A 24,972-nucleotide genomic window follows, 5' to 3' on the forward strand; every position below is an offset into this window, starting at 1 on the left:
CACTCTCAAGGAAAGTACAAAGTCACACCCATCATCTGAGAACAGAAAGTGGAGCTGGTTCACCAGCATACCTAAAATACTGAAGGATTGTCTGCATGTGGTAACCACTGCCATGCCCTCTGTGGGATATGTCACAACTAAACTACTGGAAGCTACACCTGAATAGCCAGAAAGGTGGCTGCTGCTGCTGTCGAGAGGTTAAAAAGTTTCAAAAATCAGACAATCAGCTTCAGCAATCTTAAAGGGAACGCTGAAGTTCTCTTCAGATGGGACCCTGCTTGGATTTCAGAGACATGAAAAGGTTAGACAGAAGGCCTTCTTAAGGCTGTAAGGTTGTAGTGCCGCTTTAATAGATATCAAATTAGACAATGGTGTCAATGAGTGACATTTTTAAAATAAATTGTTCAATTATGCAACCCAGCTTTTAAAAATCATTAAAAAATATACATATATACCCCCCCCCCCCCCCCCCCCCCCCCCAAAACCATGTGGAAGCCCTCCGCTAGGCCTTGGATGCAAGTTACACACTCGACCAGAAACAATGACTGAAATTTTTGAGCATACAATTCCCAGGCAAAGTTTCCAGCTGTGCGGATAACAGAAAGTCTGTAGAATGAAGCCTGCGAAGAGGCGCAGGTGTTTTGTATAACTGAACACAGTTGTGCTCAGGTGGAACTGTGCGTGCGTACTCTTCCTGTACTTGATAGATCACAAATACAAATGACAGTGGAGCTTACAAGTGCACGCAAAGCTGTATGTAGGCCTTCTGAGTTGCTGGTACCTGATCAGTATTGCTGAACATTGTTTGCCACGCTGATAATCACAGGCCAGCCGCAGCAGGTGTTTTGGTTTTTTTTACCTGGAAATTGGGGGGGGGGGCGGAAAAAAACAAACAAAAAACATGATTACATGCATCCTAAACAGCAAGGCTGTTAAATGGGTTGCATAACTGTACAGACAAAACAACAACCCAATTTGTATTTACAGGTAATTGAGCTCACCTGTCCTGATTGGGGGTCAGCGGAGGTTCGCCTCCCCAGAGAATGATGAAGAACCTGGGACGGTGCAGTTGCAAATTAACGGCGAGGACTGCCTGTCTTTTTCCGTGTCTCACCTGGCAGGTAGAAAGGTGAATGCAGCTGTCTATCTACCGGAGCGCGCCGTGTTGAGACACGAAGACACACCCACTCATGAGTGAGAGAGAGAGAGAGAGAGAGAGAGAGAGAGAGAGAGAGAGAGAGAGAGAGAGTCACCGCCTTCTGAAATTTCTGTCAATCCAGATTAGAGACATTATTAAAGAGCAGAGCTTCTTGGGAGTGAGAATAAACATGACTCGTTGATGCAACTTTGTAAAGAAAAAGATGTCCGTCATGTTTAATTTGATGCATTGCATGTTTTAATTTCTGTACTTGCACCGATGAAGCCTGGGGCGCATCATCAGGAAAAACCGGTAGAGGTTGTCAGAGAACTATTTTGTCAAGCCTATCCAAGCCAGCCCTCAGAGAAACACACACACACACACACACAAAACAAAAAAACAAAAAAATAAAATCCCAGCGCTGTTTTGTATGACAGGCTTTAAAGCAGCAAGAAGTTATAAAATGTTAAACTAAAAAAATGGAAGAAAAGATTATTCAGTAGGACTGGGTTACACCCCTTGGCTTGATGTATTAAAGCATGCTAGGGATTACAAGCTGACTGAAAATGAACTACGTTCCGCTTTTGCTTTTTAATGGGGCCACTTTAGACAGAATTTGCCACTTTATAATCATTTCTTTCTATGCCAAGAATCACTCTTACTATGGCAACATTGCATCATCTAAGTTGCTTCTAGTGCCCACCCTCAGCTACAGTAGATACTGATTTTTCCAAAATCATTACCTATTTACAATCAGGATCATTAAATCTTGCAGACCAAAGCTGATAGTCTAACAGCAGTCTATCCAGTGATTACTTAACTTTATCAAATTCTTGATCTGTAATGGGAGCGATATGATACATGTTTAGTCTAGATTTTTACTCATATGGATAATGTTTATCTTCATTTTTTGAATAACCCTGACTCGGAGCTTTCACAGGAGGTTATGTCAAAACGCGAAATGCAGCTGTAGAAGGTGCACAGCACCTACAAGCTGACAAAAGCAAAACTTGTCATCATGGAATGAAAAAAATAATTACAAGGCCGTTTGGCCCGAGGCGCTCTGTGCTGTGCCTGATGCAGGAATGACATCTGACTGGTTTGAAGCAGCTAAGCCTATCTATGTAGAGAGTCTGCTGTATGCATGCCAAGGCGAACCTTTCAAGTTTTGTTTAAGCATGCACAAAAGGACAGAAAACTACTGAAATTGTTTTCTTATTGACCAAAAAGTACATCTGCAGTTGAAAACAAGATCCCGAATAATAGGACAGGCGCAGAATAAGAACAGCTGTAGTATGCTGGAGCACAAAGTGTGTCATACGCATGGAAACTCAAGCTAAAAACCTAATGAACCAATATAGTTATTGCGCACATAAAGACAAATCCAAGGAGAATCTGTAGCCTGAGCGGCTATCCGCATAGCAACATGTTGTGAGTTGTTCCTGAGTTGTCTTTTCGTGTTGTGATTTTGATATGACTAACTTTTGGCCGGTCTTTGGAAATTCCGTGTTGTTCGTGTATGAGAGAATCACTGCGTAAAGAGGGGCCTTCTCTTCAGGACAGCATTTACCTGAAAGTGTTTCTAAACATTTCCTAGTAGCTTCGAGATCTCTATTGAATTAAAGTGCATTGTTTGCGTGATACTAGAGGACCCCGAGGAATAAAATTAACAATACTGATGATTAATACGTTCACACAGGGGAAGAATTACTCAGAATTACTTCCTCAGAATTACGTGAGACTTTCAGCGCTTTCCAGGTGGGTTGACATAAAAAGTCTGTAAGAATGCAGAGATAATTTGTGCTGTCGCTATTCCTTTGTTAGTCGACTTTTATAAATGCATGCCTTGAGTAATTGAAATCACCAATAAGCAATGAGAGTATATACACATATAATTTTAATGTGGCAAGTCACAAATGAGCAGTGTTTCAGCTTATTATTTTGGGGATATTCAAAGCTATGAGAAAGAAATGAGAAATACATTTCTCGCCTTATACTTGGGCTCAGATATTTTCTTTACATAGCAGAAACCGTCCAATAAATTTAATAATGACTGCTCGGTTGCGTTCAGATGTCAGTGATCCATGGCGGTGAGCCAGAATGTGCCACACCAGAGCTTTAGCACTGAATCACCAAATGAAATGCAAGCATGATGAACATATAATGATGTCCCATGATTGCTGGTACCTTTTTAGATTTCAAACTCATAGTCAACCTGTAAACCTGACAAACTATATGGAAACTATAAATCACTACTGCAATGATGCTCAAGTTTCAGTACGTTCGCCTGTACCTTGTCCTGCTCAATGATGCCACTAGATGGCGAATTCCTCAAATACTGTGGCCTGATGTTCAGCGTGGGATGTCCCTTCATGTGCCTGACAGTGGATGTGAAAATAGGCAAGCTTTGCTTAGTCATCAAGCTTCTTGGCACAGGTGTCGGCTTCTTTAAGAAACTTGCTGTAATTTTGTGCTTGATAATATATTCTATCTTTATATCACATTCTTAATAAATTAAGAAAAGCATGCAGCTTTCATCTATATTTTCAGCTTAATTTTCTCTCAGCAGCTTACTGAAGTAAATATTTGGCTGTAATATTTCTGCAGTGGCTTACTGCTATTCCCAGAAGTGAATTCACAGTGCAGGTCCTGCCCGATGCTGCTTCCTCCCTTTGTGTGATAAAGGCCAGCATTAGGTAGCATATGCTGTAGTCTGAGCTACAGCCATGCCCAGAAATGCCTGCAGTGTTTTTTAGAGTTCAGGGGAAGAAGGAACATGAAGGAAATCCTTCAGTCTTTCCAGTGAATTATAATTATAAACTGTGTTTTACTGATACGGTATCAGGCAGGTGCTTTGCATTTTTACAAGAAGTGAAGTCTGAAGTAGGCCTATTTCTGATACACCATTGTTGTTGACTTAATTACCAGTTAAACTCTTCAGACTAACATTTTAATCTTTCCAGTAAATAGTCAAAGCTGTTCCCTTGAATTTTGAGTTAACTCCGCCCTGCTGGAAATGATCATACCAGTTTACTTTAAAGCATGTTCCTGTAACTTTTCAAAGTTCTAAACTCATGCCATCTCAAATTCATTAAGGCTCAGACACCTCACCATGTGGTTGATATAGAACAGAAAAATTTTTTTTACAGCAAATCAGATTATAAAGAATCACACGAGAGACACAAAAGTGACCAAAAAAAAAAAAAATGTGCTCAGAATTGCTTATAAGATTTTCCTGTCATGTTACATAAAGTTTTTGGAGCCTACCAATACTATTTTTAACATTGAAAACAATAACCCAACATACACTATATTGCCCAAAGAAGTCATTCACCCATCTAAATCATTGAATTCAAGTGTTCCAGTCACTTCCATGGCCACAGGTGTATAAAGCCAAGCACCTAGGTATGCAGACTGATTCTATAATCATTTGTGAAAGAATGGGTCGCTCTCAGGAGCTCAGTGAATTCCAGTGTGGTACTGTGATAGGATGCCACCTGTGCAACAAGTCCAGTTGTGAAATTTTCTTGCTACTAAATATTCCACAATCAAAAGTTAATGGTACTATAACAAAGTGGAAGCAACTGAAAATGACAGCAAATCAGCCATGAAGTGGTAGGCCACATAAAATGACAGAGTGGGGTCAGTGGATGCTGAGGTGCATAGTAAACAGAGGTCACCAACTTTCTGCAGAGTCAATCGCTACAGACCTCCAAACTTCATGTGGCCTTCAGATTAGCTCAAGAACAGTGTGTAGAGAGTTTTGTGGAATGGGTTTCTATAGCCAAGCAGGTGCGTCCAAGCCTGCTTGGCTTGAAGGCAAGCACAATACAAAGTGCAGGATGCAGTGGTGTAAAGCATGCTGCCACTGGACTCTAGAGCAGTAGAGACATGTTCTCTGGAGTGATGAATCACGCTTCTCCATCTGGCAATCCAGTAGACGTGTCTGGGTTTGGTGGTTGCCAGGAGAACAGTACTTGTCTCACTGCATTGTGCCAAGTGTAAAGTTTGGTGGAGGGGGAATTATGGTGTGGGGTTGTTTTTCAGGAGTTGGTCTTGGTCCCTGAGTTCCACTGAAAGGAACTCTTAATGCTTCAGCATACCAAGACATTTTGGATAATTTCATGCTCCCAACTTTGTGGGAACAGTTTGGGGGTGGCCCCTTAATGTTCCAACATGACTGCACACCAGTGCAAAAAGCAAGGTCCATAAAGACATGGATGAGCAAGTTTAGTGTGGAAGAATTTGACTGGCCTGCACAAAGTCCTGACCTTAACCCAACAGAACAGCTTTGGGATAAATTAGAGTGGAGACTGCAAGCCAGACCTTCTCATCCCACATCAGGTTCTGACCTCACAAATGTCCTTCTGGAACAATCGTCAAAAATTCCCATAAACACAGTCCTAAATATTGTAGAATGACCTCCCAGAACAGATGAAGCTGTTATGGCTGCAAAGGGTGGGTCAACCTCATATTAAACCCTATGGATTAAGAATGGGATGTCACTCAAGTTCATATGCGTGAGAAGGCAGATGAGTGAATACTTTTGGCAGTATAGTGTAGCTCTGTAACAATGCACTGGTAATAAAGTTGTTAACGGAAACAATTTACTGATCTCAGAAGATTTTACTTATCCAAAGAAAAATAGCCTGAACTGTGCCAGTTATACACAGAATTTACAGGTCTAGACATCTGATATCCAAATAAACGCCCAGACTTTTCATTGTTCGAGGAAACAATCACAGTCTGCTGATTTTTGATAGTGATCAAAATAACTAGTGCTTTCTTTGTTTGGGATGTAATTCCAGAGAGTTTCTTGATGTGAAAAATTTTGCTATTTTCCCTCGGTGACAGTGAATTTTGTTTTTGTGGTTTCTGTTAGCTCAACCTTTTGCAAAGGTTACAGTTTATCCTCTATTCAAGTTGAATTTAGAAAACTTCCTCTGTAAGGCTGACAAAAAAACTACACAGAATTAGCACGCTGAAACATTAGCAAGATGATTATTGGTCAGTTTAAAAGATGGACATACAGTTGTGGTCAGAAGTTTACATACACTCATCATGGGCATGAATGTCATGGTAATTTGGGGCTTTTCATCTTTAATGACTTCAAAGAACAAGAGTTTGGTGCACAAGTTTGAATATAGTTTGGATTTTCTGTAATCCAGATAGGGTCCAAAGTATATATAGAGGCTCAAATATATACATACACCCAATAATATTTGGTTAAATGTCCCTTAGCAAGCTACACCTTGACCAGATCCTTTTGGTAGCCATCAACACAGCTTTGGCTTCTGGCTGCACATTTGACCACTTGTATTGGCAGAATTGGTACAGTTCATTTAAACTGGTTGGTTTCCAGTGTATTACACAAATTTTCAATAGGGTTCAGGTCAGGACTTTGGGAAAGCCATTCCAGAAGCTTAATGTTATCCTACTTTATCCATTCCAAAACCAGTTTTGATGTGTGTTTGAGATCAGGGGCGGATATTCTGGTGGGGCTGGGAGGACAGCACACCCCCAGCCCAGGCCTAGAGGGTGTCCGGATGGGAGAGAGGATAAGAATTCAGGTAGCCAGGCCTCTATCGTGTCCGAGGAAAGCTGGAGAAGGGGGGACCTCTCCTGAGTGTAACTAGATGACCACGGCCTAATGCACAGCCTACTTTACATCATCCATAATTCATTGTTTTACAGGTTGCCACAGTCAGGACTGAGTCATGGTTGCTAAAAAACTTTACAAGACCGACTGACTTTAGTGATGTAGAAGGTGTAAAATATTGAATAAAATGTTGTGCTGCATGACTGGCTTTATTTTCACACTTATTTTTAACTTTATGACATGCAAATTTTCAAGTGGATCGCCGATAATATCTCCAAGAGTACTGTGGCTAAAACTCGATACCAACCGTCCACCAACATCATCATCAGTCACTTGGCAACAGATTGTAAACTAAGTGGAGCATTTTTACGGACTAAGCTAACATGAGGGGCACTCCATACCATACACATGCCCGTTGTAAAATAATGTTATGATGACCTTTATTATTTGGATATAAAGGGCCCAGTCATTTGCCCTGCCCCCAGCCCGGCTCTGATTTGTTCCGCTAGTGTTTGAGACCATTATTCTGAGACCAAGTTTCAACCTTCTAGCTCAGGGCTCTTCAACTCCAGGCCTTGAGAGCCCCTGTCCTGCAGGTTTTAGATGTTTCTCTGCTTCAACACACCTGAGTCAATTATAGAAGTCATTAGCAGGACTCTGGAGAACTTGACTGGATACTGAGGAGGTAATTCAGCCATTTGATTCAGGTGTGTTGGATCAGGGACACATCTAAAACCTGCAGGACGGGGGCTCTCGAGGCCTGGAGTTGAAGAGCCCTGTTCTAGCTGTTGAAGTTGAAGAGTCCATGGTGATGTAAAGCTTGCTTCACTGTGGACAGTGAAGCTGGTGGCAGTTTCCAGTTCATGGCACGGTTGAACCTTGGTGGTTCCTGTGTCGTCTCTGAACATCCTAACCAATTTCATTTAGGGTCTTCTTCCAGACGTTGGCAAACTTTTGAATAACTTGTACTTAGATACAGTTGTTTGAACTGACGACCTTGGAATCTGCAGCTATCTAGAAATGGTTCCAAGAGACCTTCCCAACTTGTGTAAATATACAATTCTCCTTCTTATAAATTCACTGAGTTCATTGGACTTTTTCATTGTTCTGAGTGTTGTTCAATCCAATGAGTGCTAACAAACAAATCCTTGGCAAAGAGAAACTTGTAGTCAATCATGATCCCTAACAAGAAAATATTAGGCCTTGATCTGGTAAGGTTAAAAGACATTGTAGATTATGTAAATTAGATGAAATCCAAAATGAATTCAAATTTGTGGACCCAATTCTTGCTTTTTTTAAGTCATTAAAGGTATAGGCTGTACAATCATTCCACCCTGGAAAAAGAACAGCTCAAAGAAATAATTAAAATTACCATGACCTTCATGCCCATGATGAATGTATGCAATCAAGGTGTTATGGCCACAAACTTTCACAAATTTTCATGACTTATAGTTTACACTCCTGTACCTTTAGCTGGTTTTCTTCAGTGATGTTAGTAAAATATGGCTCAAACGGTTGCATGTATAAAATGTATTCCTTCAGCAGAGAATCTAAATTACACTTTGTGTGTGTTATATACATACAGTGATATACGGTGTATGATCAGTCTGCAAAACAAACAAATCCAGCCAGGGGCCGGCATACATCAGCAGGGAAGGATAGTAGGGAAGTAGGAAAAACTAACAGTGACAGGAAATAAAACTAAGAACAGGGTAAAGAGAAGGGAGAAATGACCTGAACTTAAACATAGCCAAAATCCAAATTCATGACATAAATGCAGTCTAAAGTTCCCAAATGTCCCAACCTTCAGTAAATAAACTCTGACTCTATATGATGAAAGAAAGCGAGTGAAGCTGCTGTGTGTTGATCAGCTATTATCATCAGCTGCATTGGCTGTTTTGCCCATAATCTAAAATGTCACAGTCCTCCCCTTTTCTGAATCTCACCATGAAAATTGTTTATGTTATAGACTAATATGTACATACACGCACACTCTGTGACATCTTTCCTTTTTTTGTAACACACAGATGTCTATTTTAAGGATTGGGGAAATTAGGCTATTTAAAAGGAAGTGTCAATGCATGATACATTCAGCGCTTACAGTGTGTTGGTTCAAGATGTTTCACAGCACTGTCTGTCAAAATATTTAAAAATGCATTATGTCAACCTCAAACAGAAGTTGTTTGTTGTTGTTAAGTTGTTCTGAAAGTCATAGTCATAATAAGTCAGACGATGAAGAGGAAAATAGTTCAAGAATAACTTAATAAAAAGCTTAATTAGCTTGGTTAGCTTAGTTAGTGACAGGTAATCAGGTTTTTTGTGAAGGAAGACACCTGAAGCACTTTAATTAAAAAAGTAAAACATTTAACGTATTAAAGAATCAGGAAAAATACACATGCATGTGGGGACTCAGAAGAGTGTGTGCCTGTGTGTGTGCTCTCTCTCTCTGAGCCCGTGTTCCCGTCTAACCACAAGATTTTTATACTGACAGCCTCCTCTTATCTAAACATAAACAATCTCTGGGTGCTACGAGTTGACCTTCATCACTCAGTCTTGTCCACGCTGGTTTTCATGACTCATGATTCCCCAGCTGTGAAGTCATAAAGCACATCGTCTTCCTGATGTTTTAATTATGCGTCCTTGTGGCCGGTCCTCAAGATAAGATGCACTGAAACAGAGAAGTTAGTCTACTACTTTCTGATCAGTTGCTCTCTGTCTAATGTATTATTTAATTGTTAATTATTTGGCTGATCCACTGTTCATTATTTAATTTACTGGAGTTTACCTTTAAACATCTGTCCTTGATTCACCGAGTAAAAAATAATCCCTAAAAACTCCCTCCTTTTTTCACACCATTCATGGTGTGAAAATTTAACACCCCTATGGTTAATAGCCTATTGATTAAAACTAAAAACAACATGAAAACAAACAGCATGGCATGATTATAATATATTTTAAAGCACAATAAGTCATTACAAGCAGAGTTGCTCTCAAATGATATTTCTGTGAGTTCTGTAATCTGTGTTTATGCTTCAACAAGGTCTCTCACACACACACACACACACTTGTTTGAGCAGAGACAGAGACAGACAGCAGCTCCCTTTTTCAGTAAAGAATGGAAAAGCATATGAGAAGCATTCTAAAACATAATTATTATTAGCACTCTTATTTCCCCAAATCACCCTCCTTTTCTATAAAGTAAGACCAAACAAACAAAAATGCCAAGTAAGTGGATGAGACACAAAGCATGAGACACAAAATCATGATCATTCTGCAAACATAACCTCAGAATATATCTGTTTAAAGCACATCACATAAACAAATAGTCATTATCACACTTTCATCTATTAGTTTTTATTTGATGAATAATTAATCCTGTTGTTACAGGTTCAGACCCATTTTTGTCTTTTCTCAGGCGACTAATCCCTAGGAAAAGAAAAAAATTTGAATTTGTCCATCTGATTTCCCAAAACGTTTTCCCATCATTAAAAATACAGGATTTATTTATTTATTTGAGTTCTCTACTAATTTTGACAGTGCTCTGGAGAATTGAACTGCTATGGTTAAATATCATTTAGACTGAGTAAACCACACAAGTAACATCTACGTTATTTTATTCTTCTGTTAATGATGTTCAGTTCTATCACTAAGTTTTCCAATTAGTCTCTGTAAGGTTAATCAACATTCCTGATTTAATATTATAATTAACCCAATCCAAATTTTGTTTAATTTTGGCCCAAAATTCATACAGTGACACAAACTCTGCTGCTGCACCTTAAATTTGTTAAGAACTCCACCAGGAACTCTTAGGCATAAAGAGGCCTTTACAGCTGATTGTTTTATTACAACCTGGACTAATTCAGATACCATTCCATTTTCCTAAGACTCCCATCCTCCACACGTCAGTCCTCTGTTTGGCAAACCAGGGACTTTTAATGCCATTTATACTCAGATAACAGGCCATCACACTGAGATGTTCCCATCCACAGTGTGACAGACAGGTGTTTTAGTCCGAGGCAAAACATTCCCTGTAAAAAGGTACATTTCCTTATCAGCGGGGAGCAGTTACTGGTATCTATGAAAAACTAGTCCAGTTGTATTGTACTGATTTTTCCCTACTGTCTTTAGTTTGAAAAAATAGGTCTTGAACTGCAGGCCTTTGGGGTCAATATTTAAAGTTGAATAGAACCTGTGGTCTGATCAGGTCTAACTATTCAACATAATTTTATTTATTAATTTTACCCACTAAATATAACACCCTGACTCAAAGACTATCAACTTAAAATCTACACACTACAATTTGCCAAGAGACATATTTAACAGCAGAAGTGTATGTTTGAAAGATATCTATTATTCAGTGTCTTCAAATTAAAGATCTCTTGATTAGTTCAACCCAGTCTAAATTTTCTATTCTAGACGTGATTCAATCTATTCAGTTAAAAAATAAAAATGAATTAATGCTCTGAAATCAACACTTAACACAGATTTAGGTCAGAAACCAGGAAAAATTTAAATATATGCTAAAGCTCACACAAGTCTATGATTAGTCATCCTGGAATCCTACAGTTTAAATTTGCACATGGGTACATGTGTTATATCTGTGGAATAAAATGAAAACAAAAACACTAAAGACTAAAGGTAGAAGCAAACATAAAGGAAAACAAACATATATGAGACTGTGATACCAAGATCCAACAATACATTGCCTATAGCAATTCAACAGGGAGTTTTTGGAAAGGAGCCAGTTTTGGATCTGTTCTTTACTTTTTCACTTAATTGATCAAATTATAAAGTTTTAGAGTAGCTCCCTCCTTTTGGCCTCCAGAAACACCCAGTAAGCCAGGTTTAAGACTTTACTGGCCAATTTCAGCCCCCAAACCTTATATTTGACATTTCAGAATTTAGCCATTTATTTTCTCTTTTTTTGTTAAAGTTGATTAAAAAATAAAGTACAAACTAAAAAACAATAAAAACAATAGACATTTGCAAATGATATTTGTTTTCATTTTCTCATTATTCAGTTATCTTTCAATGACAGCATTGGTATTGAGTTCTCATTAAGCATGTTATTGAATGTTATGGAAAATTTGCCAAATTTATAGATGTTATTCTTGTCCTAATTGTTAAAAAGAAAAGGAAAACTAATTGGACTTAATTCTGTCTTACATCACACACAAACAGTCTGCTTTCTAGTTAAGAGTGGGTTAGTGTGGGTTTATCTTTAATTTTTCCTTTTTTCCCTTTTCTTTCCTTTCATTTAATGAATAAAGTTGCAATCAAGTGATTAATTAAATGGTGAATCAACTCAAAGGGTGGATTCACACCTAAAAGGTGTGAACCGGGGGTGCTGTCAGGACTTGTTTTAACTCCCTGTTTTTACTCTTCTCACTTAATAAAGATTACAATGTTGCAAAGTGAAATCATTCAAATTACTATGCAGTAAATCAATCAGTTGATCACTTTAAAAAACTGAATCAAGCAAATGATTAAATTAAATGCAAGTAGCAAATAATAACTCAGCAGCTGACTCAAAACTCTAAAGGGCAGAGGGGAATTAAAAACCACTACCCGACCCAAACAACGACCGAACCAAATAACTAAGCAGTGTCCAAAGCAGTGGGTTAAAAGAATTCAAATAAATTAGATAGAGACACAGGGAGCAGATAAAATGTGAAACCAGAGGTCAGAGTGTTTTCACAGCTATAAAAAGATGCATTGTTCAGCCGTGAAAATATGTCCTGTACAAGAACCTTGATAAATTCAGACCTCAGTGATGTAACAATCTTGTTGTTCAGCTGTCATGACTTGGGAAACATGCTTGGTCCCTGATAATTTTAATGTTAGTGAGAGAACCCTTGATTATTTATTTGACAGGGGTGGCTGTAGCTCAGGAGGTAGAGCAGGTCACCCACTGATCAGAAGGTCGGCGGTTCAATTCCTGGCTACTCCAGTCTGTATGCCAATGTATGCTTGAGAAAGATACTTAACCCCAAGTTGCTCTCATTGGAAGCATTGGAGTATGAATGTGTGTGAATGTTAGATATTAAAAAGCACTTAGCTTAGTTAATCATGGAAGTGCTTGTATGAATGGGTGTGAATGTAAACGTGTTGTATAAGCACTTTGAGTGCTCAAAACAGAGTAGAAAAGCGCTATATAAGAACTAGTCTGCTGGTCCAGACGGCTGGTCCAGACTGCTGGTCCAGACGGCATCAGCTCCAGGCTCCTGAGGTGCTGCGCAGATCAGCTGTGTGGCATCATGGGATACATGTTCAACCTGAGCTTGAAGCTGGGGAAAGTACCACAACTGTGGAAGACCTCCTGTGTGGTACCGGTACCAAAGACCAAACATCCAAAGGATCTTAGCAGCTACAGGCCGGTAGCCCTGACATCGCATCTAATGAAGACCCTCGAGAGGCTGGTCCTCAACCATCTACGCCTCATGGTGTCGTCTTCGTTGGACCCGCTGCAGTTCGCCTACCGGCCTGGCATCGGGGTGGATGACGCCATCATCTACCTCCTGCACCGAGCTCTGACCCACCTGGAGAAGCCTGGAAGCACTGTGAGGATCACGTTCTTTGATTTCTCCAGTGCTTTTAACACCATCCAGCCAGGACTTCTGAGAGACAAGCTGGAACTGTCAGGAGTGGACCACCACATCTCCGAGTGGATACTGGACTACCTCACTGACCGCCCACAGTACGTGAGGACACAGGGCTGTGTCTCTGACAGGCTGGTCTGCAGTACGGGGGCCCCACAGGGAACTGTGCTGGCACCGTTCCTCTTCACCCTCTACACTGCAGACTTCTCCATCAACTCCCCACGCTGCCATCTGCAGAAGTTCTCTGACGACTCTGCCATAGTTGGCCTCATCACAGGTGAGGATGACTCAGAGTACAGACAGTGGACTCAGGACTTTGTGGACTGGTGCCAGCGGAACCACCTCCTGATCAACGCCGCTAAAACCAAGGAGCTGGTGGTGGATTTCCGCAGGCGCAGACCCACCACACGGACACCGGTGAACATCCAGGGAGTGGACATTGAGATAGTGGACTCTTATAAGTACCTGGGTGTTCACCTAAACAATAAACTGGACTGGACTCATAACACTGATGCGCTCTACAGGAAGGGTCAGAGCAGACTCTACCTGCTGAGAAGGCTGAGGTCTTTTGGAGTGCAGGGGACACTCCTGAAGACCTTCTATGACTCTGTGGTGGCATCAGCCATCTTCTATGCAGCAGTATGTTGGAGCAGCAGCTTGTCTACAGCTGAGAGGAAGAGGATAGACAAGCTCATCAGGAAAGCCAGCTCTGTCCTAGGATGTCCTCTCGACTCAGTGCAGGTGGTGGGAGACAGAAGGACTCTGACCAAAATAACATCACTGATGGACAAGGTCTCCCATCCCATGCATGAAACTGTTGCTGAGCTGGAAAGCTCCTTCAGTGACAGACTGCTGCATCCTAAATGCACAAAGGAGCGTTACCGCAGATCCTTCCTCCCAGCAGCTGTAAGACTTTATAACCATCACTGCTCCCAACAAAAACCACAATAGCCTACACAATGTAGGATAATATATAATATACTGTAAATAGTCCGGCCTGTTAAGGTTCAACACACAGGCACATCATGTACATTGTATATAGTGTTATTATTATTAGTAGTATTAAGGTTAATATTGTTTGTTGATTTTATATATATTCTTTTCTTAATAGTGTGAATTATTATATCTTTATTTATATTTATAATAACTGCGGCTGCTGTTACACCCAAATTTCCCCTCTGTGGGACAATAAAGGCTGTTTCTTCTTCTTCTTCTTCTTCTTCTTCTTCTTCTAGTCCATTTACCATTTTACTTTCATAACTTCATTCATTTATATATTTTGTGTTTTGTGTATTTTGTGTATCTTTATTGGTCTTGTTCTGAATATAACACCATGTAGTACAGTCAATCAAAATCAAAGTCAGGTGAGTCTGAAATGTTGTGGTAATTCTCGAGTCAGAGGTCATACTCATCCTTCCTTCCTTTGTCGTTCTTTTACAGAGAGCTCACAGCAAAGTTATTTTCTGTGATCATCTAAATGAAATCAGGACGTGTCCCTCCTTAGATCTCATGTCAAGACAAAACAATAAAACAAAACAATAATTAGTGTTACAAGGAATTATATTCCTGTGGCCTCTCAATGATAAATTATCAAAACAAATTATGAGACAGACTACTGATAATGTTCAGACTAGAATTGAAACATTGCAATCAGTTGTTATTTTTCCTGCAATTCCTTGACTTTTGACCACTAATGTGTTTTAGTTCTTCACGAGACCTGTGACTGAGCGTGCTCAAGACCTACCGCTCGCCACATCGAAGAGGTCTCCGGTTGATGACCCTCCTCCTGGGCTCAGACTTTACACAGAGGTCAGGGGTCAAGGAACTTACAGTTTCCCTGTTTGTCTGAAGTTTGGCCTTCTTATTGAGGTTGTGTGGAAACAGGAGCCTTTTTCTTGAGTCTTAAGAGCTGTCAGTCTGTTCAGGAGAGCTTGGTGTGATCTTGAACACCTCGATCTGCACCAGTTTCTTTATTGGTAACTGATCAGTCCAATCTCCTGCAGCCCCACTGTTGTTGTTCAGGCTCCTGTTACAATGAGAAATCTTTATTAGTTAAATCTTTACTCTTCTCCTATTCTATATCCCTCCTTTTGAGACATAAATTCTGTTTTTTGTCTCAATGATTTACCTTAATTTACCTTATTTATCTAAAGGACATACTCAATTTTATATTATTAGCTTTAATGGGTGATTTAATATCAAATTGTTTAGACATTCAAAATTCAATATGTCCTCTGCCTTTCTCTTACAAATCTACCAAAATAAATAAATGTAAATGCACAAAAGAGTAAATCGGGTGATTTTATTTTATCCTACATTTTCATAAATAGGTTTTTAGTTCTCTATGTTTTGCTTTGTCACAGAGCAGCAGCTCAAGGTTTGGCACTACTTAGAAGGTATCTTTAAAATTAAACATATTCAAATTAAACAGCCTGTTGGCAACGACAGATCAATAACAACTCATTTGGTAAAAACATTACCTACAGAAAGTGTTTTTATTATTATTTGTCTGGTCACATGAGATAAAATAGTAGATGTAACAATATCAGTTGTAATGTGCCAGCTGTAATTAGAGCAGCAGAATATTCAGCTGACACCAATTGAAAGCATCACAAATATATGAACGTAAAACAAGCTTCAAATTAAAATGCTCGTCTATGCTTCTATACATAAGCAATTTTAAACATTTTTATCCTCTTGCTGTAGGTTGTGTCAATCTTTACTTCCTTTTAGGAACACCTGTTACACTCACAGCATGCATCACATGTAACAGGTGTTACATGTGATGCATGCTGTGGGAGGAACCTGCTACACAGTAGCAGCAATTACAAATAGCAATTACAAATCTTATTACCATCACTTTTAGACTCTGCATTTCCTATAAAATCCTCCCAGGACAGGAATCAGTCATTGCACATAACATAGGGAAAGGGCGAGCTACCAGTTAGGAAGCACGGACAACTTACAAACACAACATTATTCCAGTGAGAATAAACTGCGCTGAGATGAAAAATTACATATTTTTCTTCAAGCTGGCATACACTTTCATCCTGCTCTGATAATAGAAGGAAGCCTGCTGCTCCTCAGACCCCTTCACTTGACTTGATGATTTTGTATTGTGTTGGCGCCAGTTCAGACACATGATGGGTACAAAAAGCAGGTTTCCTGATATTGTCATCAACCATCTGCTCCCTGCAGGCTCATAGGATGACCCACAGCAACCTTTATTTCCTTGGAAATAAAGTATGAACTGAGCAGGCCTTAACAATGGGGTTGAGAAAAACATATTAGTAAAGTAACCTAAGTGGTAAAGGAAGGGTAGAAGTGACGTATTTTAGGCAAATTTGGATGGAATCTGTAACTTTAATTGCATGATTTGATGAAGCCTTATTTCAGGAAAGGGTAGACCCTGATCCAAATGCAGGCAATGCACATGCTTACAAGTTGGCAACCTGTGAACAAAATATGGTCAACAAAGTTGGTAATTGTCAAAGGAAAAATAAAGAGTTTGTTCACGTAAACTCAAGTGTGCAGCTGTAAATCACAGAGGAAAAGGATCACAAAGAGGATGTTGTTTGGTTGAAAGACCTTCTTTAAAGGATGTTTTGAAATCAGGAGCATATGGTATTGTGCAAAGACCTTGAGCCATCCCTCATTTCTGTCTATTTTGCTGCCAAGGAGCTAGACTTTGTTGTAATTTTTTAAAGTGATCTTGAACAATGGTTTTCCAGGCTTAGCACTTCTGTCATCAGGCTGCACAAAACATATAATTTGTTTCCATTTCTTTGGTTGGCTCTATGAAAAATGGCAGTGCTAACACAGTTTGACATACACAAAAATAGTATTTTTGCACCAACAAGGTGATCCCCCCCAAAAAAGCTATTAGGTTAACACTAAGCCATAATCCTGGCATAGTGTGCATTGTGTGCCCTTAAAAACTGGACTACTGTAGGACAAAACACAAAGTTATAGGTTAAAAAAAAAAACTATCTACAGCAGATGAACAGTCTCTGAAAGTCACATCCTTACAAAATAAGAAGAAATCCAGCAAAGACGTGGCACAGGACCTGATGCATCTGGCCCTTCAGTTGATCCATCTGCCATCAAAATGTTCTGTACTAAATTTAAGAGAAAAGGTGCTCTGGTTAAAGCTCCATACATTTTCTTCATTCACTATAAAATTATTCTCACAGAAGTAAAAAACATCACTGTTTGAATAATGCAAAGTTTAAAGTATGTCTTGTACAGTGAATAAATCTAGTTCCTAAATAATTTAACATTTTGCTGGCAATCCAGTGATTAGCTTAGTTTATTATTGTCATGTGCAGGTAACAATGGCACATCACTACCAGCAATGAAATTCTTAGGCCCAGGCTCCTCAATATCAATTATAGGCAAGCACACAGGCTTTTAGTGCAAAGAAATTAAAAACCCACACTGCTGTGACTCAGCTGTAATGACAATGAGCCTTGTTTCCTGTCAACATGAGATTAGTTGACTGCTCAGAAACAGTGCACTTTCGTAACAGTTTGTCCAGCAGCCTCATAAAAGTTAAGTATACGTCACTGATTGTGGTCTACAACTGAGTGCATGTGAGCAATGTGAAACCATGCAGAAAAAGTAAACAAAATTTTGCATTTAAATTGCGCTGCCAGTGAAATCCATAGTAGTGGCTCATGTAGGGCCAATTTGATCAATTTGATCATCATCAAGACATGTTTGAGGAATCATGAGGGCAATGAGGCTAATTCAATTCAGTTTCTGCAGAACTGTGAATATGAAGGTCAACGTGGCCTTCAGTAGGACTCGTCCAAAAATCATAAGAGAAAAATACAGTAATTACTTGTATTTTTGTTGTTGTTGTTTTAAACAGAAGTATTAAGAGAAGTTTATGAATCAATAAAAAAAAAACAACAATAAAGAAACAATTAGGTTGAGTTTCCATTTGACTTATTGTGATGGCGATCTAAACCAAGAACTGCAAAGTACAATCAGTGCGACCTGTGCTGCCGTCATCAGTTAATTAGCCCAGTACAATTTCCTGAGACATTTTCTTCCCATCAACAGCTGCAGGAAGAAAGGGGGCCTCTCGTGCGTAACACAGCTTAGACCTTAAATACAGGAGGCTGCAGCACTCACACGTAACAGTCTGAAAAACTTTGAGGGAGGAATCTCTTTAAATAGCGGACACTCATCGTTATTTCAGACACTTTGCGCATTTCCAAAGAAGTTTCAGGACTGATTAATTAATTAATTTAACTCCTCCGCTGGATAATATGGCCACATCTGGACTGCAGATCCTCGGCTTTTTTCTCTCTCTGGTGGGAATAGCTGCCACTATTGCCGCTATGGTCATGGTGGAGTGGAAGAAGACTGCCCAGGGCAAATACCGCTCCTATGAAGGCTTCTGGATGTCCTGTACTGCCGCCCAACACAGAGCGACCTGCGAAAGTTATCAGTCCATCCTGAAAGTGCAGAGTAAGTTTGTATGGCTTGTTGAGAAATCTTTCACTTACAATAAAGTATTAGAATTAGCCAGTCTTTAGTCTTTTTTTTTTTAACAAAAAAGGATAAAGCTCTTATTTATTTATTTACTTATTTGTTCAGACAGTTTTAAAGATTCAGAAAAAAAAAGCACAGATAACGTCCAAAAATCACAGACTGTATTGATTACACATTTGCTTATCAATATTTGCACATCTGTTTTCTGTAGCTGAGATTCAGGTTACCAGGGCAGTGTTGCTGGTCAGCCTCATCCTCTCTGCTCTGGCTATTCTCGTCTCCACGGTGGGGATGAAGTGCACTCACTTCATGGATGATGCGGCAGAGAGCAAATCCAACACAGCAATGATGGGAGGAATTATGTTCATCCTTTCAGGTGCGCTCAGAAGCCTGACTGGCACTCAGAATTAATTATTCTCCAGAAATCAATTTAAAATGAAACGTTTCCTGTTTCAAATTACAAACACGTGTCTAAATGACTGGGGACCTATTTTCATTGGTCACCAATAAAAAATTAATTATTTTGTTCTCAATGAATTGATTCATACCAACAATCTTTAAAAATTATTTGCAGAACTAAAATGAGTGCTAGAGTAATGAATAATATCATGTGCTTTCTGTCATCAGGTTTACTCACAATCATCATCACCTCCTGGTTTGTCAAAACTATTATTCAGAGCTCTTATAATTCAATTCACATGATTAGGTACAGTATGGCCATCAAGGCACACTCACACACGTATGCAACGCATATCCATGCACCTTGTAAACAAATGTGCAGTGTGCTAAATTAGCATTTATTTGCTCTTTTCGTCAGACCTGAGTTTGGTAATGCACCGTTTGTGAGCTGGATTGGTGGACTCCTCACTGCGGTTGGTGGTTGTTTCCTGAGCTGTCGGAGATGCTGGAGGTCAAAGGCCACAGGATCCATAAACGTCAGACACCTTATTCCTACCAATAAACCAAAGGCAGACTATGTCTAGTTGAAGCGCCACAAAAACCTCTGTCGGGAGGAAGTTTCCCTTTGTGGATTATTAAAAAAATACTTTCTACGTTCACTGAATAATAAGATCAGTAATGAGATCAAAGTCAGGATCTCTCTGAGTGAAATTACTTTGAGTCTCATATATCACGTGTTTTCATACTGCCTCAGCACTGGTTTCTCCTGCTGTAAAGATGTGAAGGTTCAACGTTTAAATTACTTCAGTGTGTTTTTTTTTTATGTCTGCAAATCTAATAATATACACAGTACTCTCTCAGCCAGCTGTACACTTGTAAAATTATGAAGTTTTTTCATAATAAGCATTAAAGGACAGATGTAGTATGGACAGATGTAAAGTGGGGACAGTGTACTTTCTGATGTACTTTGCAGATTTGTCTAAAGTTTTATGTGTTTAGTCTTGGAACTTGTCAGGTTGCTTTATTGTTTCTGTAATACTTCATCTAATCAGATAACATTTTGTGTATTTTGAAAGAAAGAAAATTTTGAAAGAAAAATAAAATAATTTTGTTTTTTATAGTTTGGGTTTTCTTATTTTCAATTAATTAGTATTTAAAGCTTGAACATTCTTGCTATTATGGCTTTGGGTTAGACTTTAGATAACTAACCAGGTTAGTTGTGATTATTAACTGACAACAATAGGCAGACTATCATTATTAGCTGAAAATGAAAAGATAAGAAAACATGGTGTTAAGCTAATACATTTAATCGTGTTAGTCAGCACTTGTATGTAAGAATGTATTTTTTTAATAATTATCCTGTGATAGGTTTTCATGCAGCTAGAATTTGGGACTTTGTAACACTGAACGTTGAAAGTAAAGATGTTAATTTTTGAAGGCTTTAATCTACACTGGCAGGGTGATGTGGACATAAATGCTTATTTCAGAACTGTCCAGCACTAAAGGATTAATCACTGGGGGTATTATTATACTGTAAAGCAAAAACTCCATATATGCAACTTTCTTTCCTTTCATAGATACTGTCAGAAAATGCATTTCAGAGATAATCACACCACCACTGTTCAGAAAGTAAATGATAATCTAATCTGACTTGAAACACGGCACAACCGTGACATAAAAGGGAACCGAAGTGTGTTGGATACATGAATGTCTTGTTTAAATAACTGAGAACAGTGAGACGTGCAATACAGGTGAATGATCATTTGTTCTAGAAGTGAGTTTCTGAGTCACCATGGGAAGACTTGAGCTCACTCTTCACTTGAAACATAACAAAAAGCGGATGTGGATGTCAGTGGGTGCAAACTGTCTTGTGGGAGTGACTGTCTGCTGCTCAGATTCTGATTATGACCAACCCTTCCTGAACTGCCAGAAAAACTCAAACAAACAAACAAACAAACAAACCAGTTAATGGATATTTGATGGTAGTTTTATCATTGAAACATTTAACAAAATTATATTAATCTGTGGGCTTAATTATGCTTTTTTTTCACAAAAACTTCACTGTCGAGTACACCATCATGTTTATTTTCTCTGGATCCAAATGGCCTCAGAGCCAAACTAAACAACTGCAAGCATGCAAGTTATACTATGTTTTCCACACATTTTTTCCTGATATTTTGTTGGTCAAATAAGATGTTCTTCCATGACATATAAGGAGATACTGTGAGATGTTGCTGAGAGTGCTGCAAATCATAAGGACCTGCATGTCCATCAACTTCTGAAAAATGAATAAATACAAAGTGTAACTTAGTTTTTATTTTACATTGAAGTTTCTAATAGTGGGTAAAGTGGATCTTAAGTTACTTGGGTTCAGTTTTGTCCCTACCCACAGTGTGGCCATCACACTAAACAGGAACACTTCTGCACATAAAAATGGCAATGCAGAAGTGAATTTCATATTTCTTACTGAGTCTCTGAAAAACAGCTAAACTTTACAGGTTTTTAGAAACAACAAGCTGCTCTTATGGTGCTGATGAGGACAGCCCGAGTATGCTGGCTATTTCTTTGGTGGCAATGGATTATTAATGTAACAGCTGCATATTAATGGCATGATGAAAAGTTTCAGGGTGAATCCTGAAAACATACGTTTTTGGAGTAACAGCAATAGGTAAGAGCCGTTTTTAAAAGCTCTGCAATAATACAGTCAGTACAAACTGTAATTAGCCTGGTATTAAGTGATATCCAGCTGCCTTTGCTTTGCCTGTTAATGTAATGATGATCACCAAAGTAGTTTGTAAAAGTGGCTTTCATAACAGTCAGTGCAGAGCTGCAGTACTGCAGTATATTGGACAGTAGGTTATTTGTGTAAAGATGGTATGTTTGTTATCAGGTCATCACTGGCTTTGCCAGGAAATAAAGAAGTTTGGGGGTGCTCTGAAAGAGTGAGATGTAACTGCAGTGTCGTCTTACATTAATGTTGCTAGGTGCATTTTTATCATTGATATTAATATGCTTTTCATAGACCACCATTAGTTTTTATTTAAGTATATGACTTCTTTTCAAATCTTTATGTCAGAATAAATGCATAATCAATGTGCCAAAGTACTCACAGCAAATATAATTTATACAGCTGTTATTTGGTTTTAGTCCTCAGGGTGCATCTCAACTCATGCTGCCAGCTCACAGGTATTTCTACAGCTGGCAGAGCAGTGGTTTATGTGTGGCTAATTAAATTCATTAGACTGAATGTAAGAAAGGCACGCATCTGTATATATGAAGGCTAAGTTGTGCCAAAGTGAAAACTAAACTATGGAACTGAGAAAACAATGCGTGTAGGTGGGCGATATCAACAGTTTAACTTTACCTAGCACTAGTTTAATATTAATATCACTCATAATTTCTTATTATGAGTGATCTGCGTAATTCTCCTTGGTTTTACTGCAATCTAGTGATGGAATTCATACGCAGCAGCTTAATTAGGCTTGAGACTGAGTTTTTCATGGTCCTGGGCCTTTTGCCAGGACCATTAGATAAAAAGAGTATCTAATGAAAGGGGGTGTTTTATTGTTATTATTTGTCTGGCCAGGTGGTGTAAAATAGTTACTGAATATTAGAAATATCAGTTATATCAGTGAATATCAGTTAAAGTGCCATGGAAGTGCATCAGCAATAATTATTCCTTTTCAGCTGACACCAAATGACAATGTCAGAAAGAAAATGATAGTCTATACTTTTATTTATAATATTTTTTAAATGCCCTCTTGCTGTAAGTTGTGCAAACTTTTCTTTCTTTAGGAGTACCTGCTTCACAAACAGCAAGCACCAGCACCAGCACCAGCTACTAATGCTGATTAGCACATATTTAAATTTCACAGTTAAAAATCATATTACCATCACTTTTAGTCTGTTTGTTTCCTATAAAATCCGCTTAGGATGTGAATAAGTGATTGTACATATGGGGAAGGGCATAGGCACTTACAAAGCCTGGCAGCTTACAAACACAAGCATACTCTTTGCTCCTGCTTCGAGCATAAAAGGCTTCTCCTCAGACTCCTTCACTTAATGTCACCCACAACAAAAAGTTCTTGGAGATGGAATTTGGAGCTTTAATTGCAGCAAAATGTTTGTGCTTATTTCAGGAAAGGCTGAACTCTGATAGGCAACGCAAATGTTTACACACCGACATCCTCCTAACCAAACATGGTCAAATCATTTGGTAAATGTCAAAGTAAAATTAGGAGTTTATTTATTTGGGCACAAGTTTGCTGCTTTAAAGCACAGGCGGAAGGAATGATTATGAGCTCATTGATGTTCAGTTGTTTGGTTGAATGGCCCTCTTTAACAGATGTTTTGGATTCAAGAGCATAATGTACTGTCCACTGCAAACGGACAGTGTTATTTGTTAAATATGTTATCAGCTGAACAGTGCAACACAGTAGTTTCAGAATAAATTCACCAAATATTTGTATCTGTGAGTGGTGTTCTGCATTTAAGAAAAATGTGGAATTCTGCCTATTTTTCTTAAATTACTGTAAAATTATACTTAAAAGTAGTAGTACTTACTAGTAAAAAGATATACATTTTACAGTACTGCAGAACCTATCACAGTTTGAATCATGCAACTTTTAAAGTTTAAAGGATGTCTTGCACAGTAAATAAACCAAAAAATGAACCAAGTTGTTGAATAATTTAAGATTTGGCTGAGAATCCAGTAAATATTGACAGGCATGCAGGCTTTCAGTGCAAATACAAATTAAAAACTCATTTAGAGAAACAACACTGCTGTGACTGTACAACTCAGGCAAATTCGCCCGAGCTTTTACTTTTCCTGTTTTACATGATTAATCAGGCAGTTCGTTTGTGACGGGCTAACAACTCAGAAACAATTTACTTCCTTCCAACAATTTGTCCAGCAGCCTCATATAAGCCTGAGGTGATTGCATGAGAGATCATAAACTGTATTCTACAACTCAGCAAAAGTTATTTTGATGCAAAGTGAAACCATACAGAAAAATCTGATTAAATATTGCACTTAAATTGCACTGATCTTGAAATCCATACTAGTAGCACATGTAGTCTATACAATTTCATCATCAGGCCAGATCTGGAGAAACATACAGGCTATATATTACATTTGTGGACAGGGTGGCCATCGGGAGGTCTTATCCAAAAACCACAAGGGAAAAATACAGGAACCTGTTTATTATTTGTTCAACAGAATCTGAACTATTAAAAAAAATTGGGGAATTAATCAAAAGAATAATCAAAATAATAAAGAATCTCTTAACCTGATTCTCCATTTGATTTATTCGATGGTAGCCTGAACAAAGAACTGTAAAGCCCCATATAATGCTTTACCAGTCTTTCCCTAAAATATTCTAAGGAATTTTATGTATTCTGTGTTACCATCAACAGTTAATTAACTTGATGAGACTGAGGCATTTTCTTCCCATCAACAACTGTAGGAGGAAAAGGGGCCTCTCGTGCGTGAGGCAGCAGCAAGGGAGGGATCCCTCCTTCTGTTCTGATTCTGTTTCCATGTTTAGCTATCACCTGTCTCCATATTCAGTTACTGTGTCTCAGTCTTGATGTTTCTGTTTTGTTATCTTCCTTGTTTGTGCTCCCTGCTGTTTTCACTCTCCCTTGTTACCTTGTGTGTGTTTAATCCCTCAGATCTTCTCAGTTCCTTGTTGTGTCCTCCACTCATGCTGTGCGTTCCTGTGCTCTGTGTTTTC

At 38.8% G+C, this 24,972-nt stretch overlaps 1 protein-coding gene across 1 annotated transcript; it reads left to right on the forward strand.

Moving 5' to 3' along the window:
• The first annotated feature begins 18,490 nt into the window (after positions 1-18,490).
• Positions 18,491-20,357, forward strand: LOC115779097 (claudin-7-like). Its single transcript, XM_030727570.1, has 4 exons — positions 18,491-18,814; positions 19,050-19,214; positions 19,466-19,544; positions 19,656-20,357. Exons 1-4 carry the CDS (start codon positions 18,613-18,615, stop codon positions 19,819-19,821), a joined length of 612 nt encoding a protein of 203 aa, XP_030583430.1. The 5' UTR covers positions 18,491-18,612; the 3' UTR covers positions 19,822-20,357.
• Positions 20,358-24,972: the final 4,615 nt, after the last annotated feature.

The sequence above is a fragment of the Archocentrus centrarchus genome, chromosome 4, assembly GCF_007364275.1.
Source record: "Archocentrus centrarchus isolate MPI-CPG fArcCen1 chromosome 4, fArcCen1, whole genome shotgun sequence".
Taxonomy (NCBI): Eukaryota; Metazoa; Chordata; class Actinopteri; order Cichliformes; family Cichlidae; genus Archocentrus; species Archocentrus centrarchus.